Raw genomic sequence first — 9,402 nt, forward strand, 5'->3', positions numbered from 1 at the left:
TACATGCAGCCCCTACTATGCTTCTGCCTAATTGACCAGCAGAGGCATTTACGGGGCTTTGCGGGGATATGGGGATGACCAGCGTTCTCCGGAAACGGGGGCAACACTCCCCCATTTTCAGGGAGTGACAAGGCCAGGATCTGCATCCATGAATGCAGTTTTCTGGCATCGCAAACCACCCAGCCTGTGTAAGCTAAAGCTTTCGCAGCTGGCCAGCTCTATCCACCATCGCGACTGATGGTCGTGATGGTTATACTATTCTGTGACCTCTGTCCCAGCGCTGTGATCGCAAATGCAGCAGGGGTGTCAGACACCTCCTGCTGCATTTACATATTTGCAAGGATGATATTGCAAAGCTGCTTGTGTGCAGCTTTGCAAATCCGTTCTGTGCTGAATCAGCCACTGGGATATCATCAGCAACCTGGTGCCATCAACTTATATGACCAAGACACAGAAGAGTGTTGTGCAATGGTGTTCTCTGTGGCAAGTCAGTCTATGGAACTGTGGCACAATTGGCTAGGCCTCCTGGGGTATTATAATATCCACAAACTCCTTGATGGAATGGTGATGAGGAATATTCATGAGCAATACAAAGAGACTGCTGTGTTAGAGCTGTTTAATGGATAAGCAGACCCACTATCCCTTCCCAAAGTCAGCAACCAGAACTGAATATTGCATAACCCAATGTTTTCTGGTTACACCATTAGCATTGGTGCATAAAGACTAGTGTCACATTTAGTGTTAAAGTAAAATGAATAATTGGATACCGACATTTCCTGCCATTCATCGATGACTTCATGAGAATAACACATGTATACTTATTCAGATCCAAGAGTGAAGTAGTAAACAAGATAGCAGATTACAAAAGTCTGGTAGAGAGAGAACGCAAAACGTTTAAAAATTGAAGACTTTGAGATCTGATAATGGAGGGGAATACGGATATGAAAAAATATACATGTAGCTATCTTCCTGAAGAAAAATGGCATTGAATACCAGTTTACCATTGCATTCATGCCAGAGTGAAATGGTGCCAGCCAGCGTGCAAACTGCACAATTGTGCAAAGAGCCCAGACTATGCTAAGTGACGTGGGCCTAGCAAAATGTTTTTGGGCACAAGCAATGTCTATAACAGTATATTTAAAGAATCATGCACAGTTTCTGAAAAGGCAAAACACTGCTGTAGGCATGGTCTGGAAGTAAGCCACATCTCAGAGTGTTTGGATGCAAAGCTTATGTGCACATTCCAAAAGAAATATAATGCAAGCAAGTTCCCAAGTCAGTGGATTGTATCATGCTTGGAAAGCAAGAAATACAGACTATGGGACATTACAAATAAAAAGATCATAAATTCCAGGGATGTAGTATAATGTGAAACAGCACAACCTAACATGAAACTGGAGCAAGAATCATAGTACAAATTTGTTTTGCTGGATATGCCGACAGCTGGAAGCATGTCTGAATAAGAGATGTCCAGTGTGAATACCCAAGTGCAGAACAGGAGTTCTGTAAGACACAATAAAGGAAAGCCCCCCAAGAGATATTATGAGGAATTTGAAAATATCGCTTTCTGTGAACCCAAAAACATCCAGGAAGCAAAGTAAAGCAACAACTGGGAAGAATGGAAGTCAGCAATAGACAAAGAAATGGCATAATTACATGACAACAATATGTGGACTCTTATTGACAGTCTACAAGACAGTCAAGACATTTCTGGTAAACATTGAATGCAGATGGGACTGTTGCCTGTTACAAAGCCTGTCTTGTTGATAAAGGATACACACAGACATCTGGAATTCTCACCTGTTGCAAGGTACAGTACACTGTGTTTAGTCTTTCCATGCATGGTATATTACTATACCAATTAGACTTTGATTCAACTTTCTTAAATGGAGAGTAAATTGAAGAAATTTGTATGGAACCTTCTGAGCATTATGATGATGACATGTTCCAAGAAGGAAAAGTCTGTTTGTTGAAGAAAGCTTTATATGGTCTAAAGCAAAGTGGCCATTGTTGGTACATTAAGCTAAAAGCTGTACTATTCAGAGACTGATACCACAAGATAATATAGCAATTAGAGTTTTCAAAATCTAGGAATTCTAAACTGAAAATTATGTTTTGCTGACTGGTGATCAGTTGAGGATAACCATTGTTTTTGCATAGGATATCTGTTTGAACTAGCAGGAGAAGCCATCAAATGGGTGTGCAGAAATCAACCCACTATAACCCTATCCACCACTAAGGCAGAGTATATGGCACAGACAGAAACTGCCAAGGAAGCCTTATACCTGAAAGAGACTTTATGTGAATTAGGTCTACATAACAGGATTAGACTATCAACATAGAGTGTGACAACAGAGGTGCAATAGATTTGTCCTGCAGTACAAAGTACTATGGACGGTCTAAGCACATAGTTACTAGGCATCACTCTTATCTATTTATCTGGTGGAGACGAAGTCTGACAGCATAACCTTTGTTATTAGTGAGGATAGTATTGCTGATATGTTGACAAAGGGACGAACGTCACAACTCCTGAGAGAGAATTCTAGAAGTGATGTGGGCTGGAATACATTTGACACATGTTGATTTATTGCATAACCCAATGTTTTCTGGTTACAGACGGACTTGAGTGGAAATTAAGGGAAATGAATGTTATTGATGTTAACTATACTATAGGAACAAAAACAGGTCCAAGTTACATGCTTTTATATGTTTTTATCTTTTTTTAAAAAAAATCCAAAACTAAAACAGAAACCAAACCAAAACACTTGAGGGTGGTTTTGCCAAAACCAAAACATGGAGATCTGTACACATCTCTACTTTTAACTAAGACAAGACTACACACAATGACACAATACAACTCTCAACAATCTTAAATTAGCTTATAAAATAACTCTCCAAACTACTAGCTCCAACCTCCTACTATCTCTAACCACCTCAATACACCCTTACAATGTGCTCGGGCAATTTGGGGCATTGTTATAAGAGTTTTGTGATGTACAAACACCATGTGGTATGTTTAGACAAATAGAAAAGCACTAGGAAATGTTTGCCAGTTTTTGGTTGGTTTCGTTCGGTTTTATATTTCTATTTCCCACCATGACAAATCCAACAGTCTTTATCCCAGCAAAAACCGGTCAACTTCACTGTTGGTTTTCAGTTGACACTGAACACTGGCAGCTAGTAAATACACAATTTTTAGACATTAACACACTCCCCAGTTTTGAAATGAACTCAAACCAGAAGCTTAGTAAATATACCCCCTTGACCCCTTGACTCTTACAAACTGAAAACATTATCATCTGACTTTATCTTGTGCTTCTCACTTCTTTACTCTCTTTTTACATTGTTCGCTCTTCTTCCGGTTATGCACAGCTCATAACTATTCTTGCCCATCCTTTGATCTGTCTTCAATATATCTATATATCAATATATCTATAGTTTCTAAATCATAAAAAGGACGTTATTGTAAACTCTTTAACTATTTGAGCAATCCTAATCTGTTGGATTTATTATGTTTTATCAGTACTTGATAGGGATTGCCCTCTGTCAAGAATACCATACATACAGTAGAAAAGGTAAATAAATAAAAAGGTACATTGAATAGTGCATTCATTTTTTATATAAAGAAATGCATGATATGCCCCTTTAACAGAATATTTTGATAGTTTGTATTGAGGTATCGGACTGGGGTATTAAGGCCTACAAACAACATTGACATTACAGTGCATGGTCTGGGCCTCTTTATAAATATATATAGTAAACACTGATTGCTCATGCAGTATAATCTATCAGATTATGCACTGAAGTGACTACACCATAGTCCTGGGAATGCAGTATAATGTAACATGGGTGTAATAATAACACACATGACCCCCGTACACACCAGTCAGAGTATAAAACTCAATGAGAACTGCATTAGGCCTAGTAAAGGCCAAGTACACACCATTGTAAAAAAAAGATAAATTATTGAAGTTATTACCACTGTGTTGGCTAAATTTTTTTATAACTACATTGTAATTTGCAATATGCAATATTTTACGTTGTTTTCTTATAAGACAACATTAGATCTTAACTGCTAATTTTGAATGTCAGGAGGCAGCATCTTGGTATCAATTCTATAGAAACAAACCAACCAACCATGCTTATCAATGTTCCTTTTCCACTAGGTAACTGACCCTCTAATAGAGTAACAATGTATAATTCAAGTACACTGTCTGGAACCTGAGATTAGAGGAGGGATTGGGCGTTAAAGCTGTGGGGCTCACTGGGGATATCCACTGTACCCCTGTGGGCCAGTCTGACTCTGATTGAGGACATACAGTAAATTTCTGTGATTTGCATATGAAGTATATATTTTAGGCCAAAAACTCTGGTAGAAATGTTTTCATTATATTATCATATATTTATTTTCATTACATCCTCACAGTAATAATAAATGTTAATAGAAATATTTATGGTAAGGTTAAAGATACAAAGACTAATGAAGAATTTGCTTCATAAATCATCCCTGCCAGCTTATTGTGCAGTGACAGTAAGCAAGACTTTCTAGTGATTTGATGCAATCCTTTCTATAAAATCAGTTCTGTGCAATTTGTAACAATTTATAAGCAATATTTATTGGTGATTGTAGAGAGCATTGTAGTGACTACTGTACCTCGACTGGCGTTAATGAAACTGCTCATGAGTTATTTCCTGATGTATTGTAATGCTCAGGGATCTCCTTAACAACTCAAATATTTATTGATTGCATTATATGACGAAACAGTCACTTTGGATTTCTTGGAGATATAGATGTATAAAGAATATTAATCAAACCCAATGACTCACTGGAGATTGCTGCACTTCTTTCTATCTATCTATCTATCTATCTATCTATCTATCTATCTATCTATCTATCTATCTATCTATCTATCTATCTATCTGTCTGTCTGCCTGTCTGTCTGTCTGTCTATACTATCTATCTATCTATCTATCTATCTATCTATCTATCTATCTATCTATCTATCTATCTGTCTGTCTGTCTGTCTGTCTGTCTGTCTGTCTGTCTGTCTGTCTGTCTGTCTGTCTGTCTGTCTATACTATCTATCTATCTATCTATCTATCTATCTATCTATCTATCTATCTATCTATCTATCTATCTATCTATCTATCTATCTGTCTGTCTGTCTGTCTGTCTGTCTGTCTGTCTGTCTATACTATCTATCTATCTATCTATCTATCTATCTATCTATCTATCTATCTATCTATCTATCTATCTATCTATCTATCTATCTATCTATCCCAATGATGATGATCACAGTCAGCAGCACTATTACTAAAACTGGCAAGCCAAAACTCTATGCTATTGTTAGGTGTAAGTAGACTCACATGTATGCCTGGTGCTACTGTTTTGCAGTTGTCTTGAGATATGCCTAGTTGATCGTACATACATAAGTTTGTTTGTGCTTACAGGATGTCTTTATTTACATACTTTCAGTGCATACGTATATATTTAGCTGCTATTTGGGTTTAATAACACTGTAATTCACTGCCAATCTCCAAGTGATATTTATCTCCCAAACATTCAGAAATCCTGTTGAGGGACTTTTCGTGCATGTGTGAAAGGGGAGTGTGACCTCATGTCCATGCCATGAAGCCAGGCCCCCTGGTGTAAGACATTTTGAGGGCATGACCGCACATCACGCCTTAGTTTCTTGTTATGTTTTGATTTGTAAATTGCTGTTCACTATTGACTACTATCCAAGCTGATGGAACTAAATTGTTGCCTGTTTTTTGTTTGTAAATAATTGGTAACTAGCTCTAAAGTTTTTTATTGCATATATTATGCTCTGTAAAGTGGCAAGATTTTTCAAATGGTCAAAGTCCAGGATGTAATAAAATATATTGCTAAAAAACAACCAAACAAAAAACAAGGTGATACGTATTTTTATAGCCACTGTATATTCATTGTGTCTTCAACTACTTATCTATATTTTTTTTAGCTTGAGTATTCTGAGTATACAGTAGGTGCAAACTTCTGTAATGTCCAAACTAAAGGGATTTCTACTATATTGAATTAAAAAGTGTTTAACTGTGCAGCTTCTAAAAGGCCTATTTATTATCACTAATGGGCCAGAAACACCTTCGGAAACACTTGTTTCCGCATGTAATAAGTAACATGTCTATTCATTATATAGAGGCCCAATGTACCCCCTCATCCAAACACACACATTCATCAAACTACGATAACTAAATTATTCCACCACTCCACCACTTACATATATCTGTAAAATAAAATTTAAAAAACATATTCAACATAAAGTAAATATGAGTTTATCAAATGTCTCAAAAAACTATGTCATAAATTTCAGACATGTAGACTGTTTTGCACAACAAACATGCTGCCTGCAGGAGTATACAGAAGTCAAGATAGCAGAAATGGGCATAAGGTTAATAATGGAAGATATTCTAAACCTCATGAATACTGGACCCCAGGTATGTAAAGTTTGGGGATGGGGAGAAATGGGATATTTCGCACACATAAAAAAACACTTTGGATGGCTTTATGCTTTAATATACAGTGTTTGCTGGCAATGGTAACTCCCTACATGTAAGCTAGAGAGCATGTGTTAACAGCAGCTTGTATCTGATTTTTATTTGCCAGATGTAACCAAATCCTTAAACTTGATAAGGTTCGGAACTCCTAGTCTTTGTGGATGTTAATTAAAAATAAAAAATTTACCATGTCAAATCTCATCCATGTCACCTTGATTGTGACTTTACTTTCATTGTTGATTATTAATATTATTATTAATAATATTATTATTACTATTATTTGCTTGATTTTTTTTGTTAGATTTTTTAAATTTTTTGATGAATTATTATAATATGAAAATAAAACTTTAGGGAAGATAACGCAATCACAGTATTAACAAAAAGAGAAGGGTACAATACAGATAACAAACAAGGTACAGTAATGCCTACAGGTCCGTCAAGAGCCGCAGTGCCGGACCCGGGCCCCTGCCAGGCCCCCCCAGCAAGCCCGAGCCCGGGTAATTTGTACCCGCTCCCCCCCCCTCTCGGCGCCCCTGAATGCCTATGCTTAGCTTTATAACATCCCTCTGTGCAGTCTATGAGTATCCTAAAGATCTTGGCTCTGCCCCGTGTGTTCACTCTCTTTTGTAATTTTTTCAGTCTTTTCTGGATCTGGCCATTTCAAAGTCGTAATAATTTCAAACATATCCTCTGCTTCTGCGTTGAGCTCCATGGTATTGTATTAAGAGAGAATTATTACTCATAAGATTTTTACAAGTGGCTTCTCTGGAATATAAATCTGTTATGGAGAAAAGAAGTAATAGCATCTCATCTGAATGATGAACTCTTTAAGCAGATTTCCAGCATTATAGAAGCTGGATTAGGTAAAGTCATATCTAGGAAAATTAATGATTTCAACCATTTAAGGTGCTATGAGTATTTTTAAGTAATAAATGGACTGAATTATTTACTTGCTATGAAATTGATTGATTTCCCATTATTCTATTCTGCCTTTTGGAAGCCAGTACAATTATGCATGTAGACTAAGTTATATATACTTTAATTTTACTAAGAATATATATCACTTTGTAGTCAGTAATCCTCCAAATGTTGCCAGAAGCATCAAATATCTCTGCAGAAATTGCTAATTTCAATCAAACTGAATTTATATTTGTTGGATTCACACATGGTCTTTGGGCACAGTCCAGTTTCCTATTCATTGTACTTTATATTCTATGTTTAACTGGAAACTTGTTTATTATAATAGCCACCTGGCTGGACAAACGTCTCCATATTCCCATGTATTTCTTCCTCAGCAGCCTGGCCTTCTTGGATATTTGTTTTATATCATCCACAGTCCCTAAACTAATCACTATGCTGGTTTACAACCACAGGACAATCTCTTTATCTGGTTGCATTATGCAGCTTTATGTCTATCTGTCACTTGGGACTATAGAGTTTTATCATTTGGCTGTCATGTCAGTGGATCGGTATGTGGCAATCTGTCTGCCACTGAGGTACCATTCAATCTTCACCAACAAGGTCTGTCTATGGTTGGTGCTATTATCTTGGATATTTGGATTTATTACTTTCATCTATCCCATAATGTTAATCCTTGATATGACTTTCTGTGGTCCATATGAAATCAATCATTTCTTCTGCGATAGTTCAGCTTTGGTGAGTATCAGTTGCTCTAGCATAAGACACTTTGATATGGTTTCTGCCATCTTCACCTCAGCTGTCATTTTGGGCTCTTTCTTCCTCACCTTTGTTTCCTATTGCAATATTCTCTTCACCATACTAATGATACCATCCACCAGTGGAAAAATCAAAGCTTTCTCCACTTGCACGTCTCACTTCACAGTGGTCTCGCTAACCTATGGCAGTGCCATCTTCATTTATGTACGACCAGTTGGAAGTTCCTCCCTTGACTTGACAAAAACAGTTGCGCTACTTAACAGTGTCATGACCCCAGTACTTAATCCATTTATATACAGCCTGCGAAATAAACAAGTCCAACAAGTGTTCAGAGATTTGGGGTTGAAGATTGTCTCACACAAAAGGTGGTTTTCCTAATATGATAAAGGGAACAACCAGCTTATACGGCTGTACTGTCCTCTTCTAGGATCCCCACCATTACAATAATCAGCTCCTCCTGAATAGTTTTAATACATTTTCCTCACTATCAGGTTAGTTGAAAAAGGAAGGTTCCCCTTATAGTATTCCCATTGTCAGAGAAACAGGAAAATATTAAAGTGACAACTTGTGAAGAAAAGTGTGGAAGTGTAAAGAATGAGAAACATTCAAGGGTGAAAAAAAAGTTGATCAACATTTGTCTGATAATAATGGTATCTATTATATAATTTAGCTTATATTGTAGCAATGATTACATTAAAGGATTGTAATTGATTAAGTAAAATGTTTTTAATGTTGAATGAATTATGCCATGAATAATAAAGCAATGTAATTCAAAAGTCTAAAATATTTTTATGTGCCTCTAGTGTCTTATATTACAGTTTCAAATCATTGCCTGCTCATTTGTATTACTATTATTAGATAAAGATATCAGTAGAACTTGGGTATAATAGGCTGTTTGTATTGATGGCTATATATTCAAAGTTCTTTCATTAGACCTTTTCTGTTGTCACTCAAAACATCTTTCCTTGGTGATCTTATGAGCTCCCTTGGCCTCCAATATCACCTGTATACCCAAATGTGCCTTTGTTCCCTGACCTTTCCCCCTCTGTCCTCTTTTGTGTTGTCTGTAAAACCAAAGTCATTGCCTTTCTCCTCCATTCCTCTTCATAGACCCTATCTCAATATTCTAACCAGATAAGCTGTTTTATACTATTTTGGTATGCATATCTGTATTTTGTCTCTGATTGATGG

At 36.7% G+C, this 9,402-nt stretch overlaps 1 protein-coding gene across 1 annotated transcript; it reads left to right on the forward strand.

The window, feature by feature from the left end:
- Window positions 1–7,620: 7,620 nt before the first annotated feature.
- LOC148526544 (olfactory receptor 6M1-like) lies at window positions 7,621–8,589 on the forward strand. Its single transcript, XM_088470169.1, has one exon. It carries the CDS (start codon window positions 7,621–7,623, stop codon window positions 8,587–8,589), a length of 969 nt encoding a protein of 322 aa, XP_088326295.1.
- The last annotated feature ends 813 nt before the right edge of the window (window positions 8,590–9,402 follow it).

The sequence above is a fragment of the Taudactylus pleione genome, unplaced genomic scaffold (genome assembly GCF_031769625.1).
Source record: "Taudactylus pleione unplaced genomic scaffold, aTauple2 ptg000095l, whole genome shotgun sequence".
Lineage (NCBI taxonomy): Eukaryota > Metazoa > Chordata > Amphibia > Anura > Myobatrachidae > Taudactylus > Taudactylus pleione.

What these genes read in the sequence shown, in the direction of transcription:
- LOC148526544 (XM_088470169.1), top strand. Translation starts at nt 7,621, where the DNA reads ATGTTGCCAGAAGCATCAAATATCTCTGCAGAAATTGCTAATTTCAAT.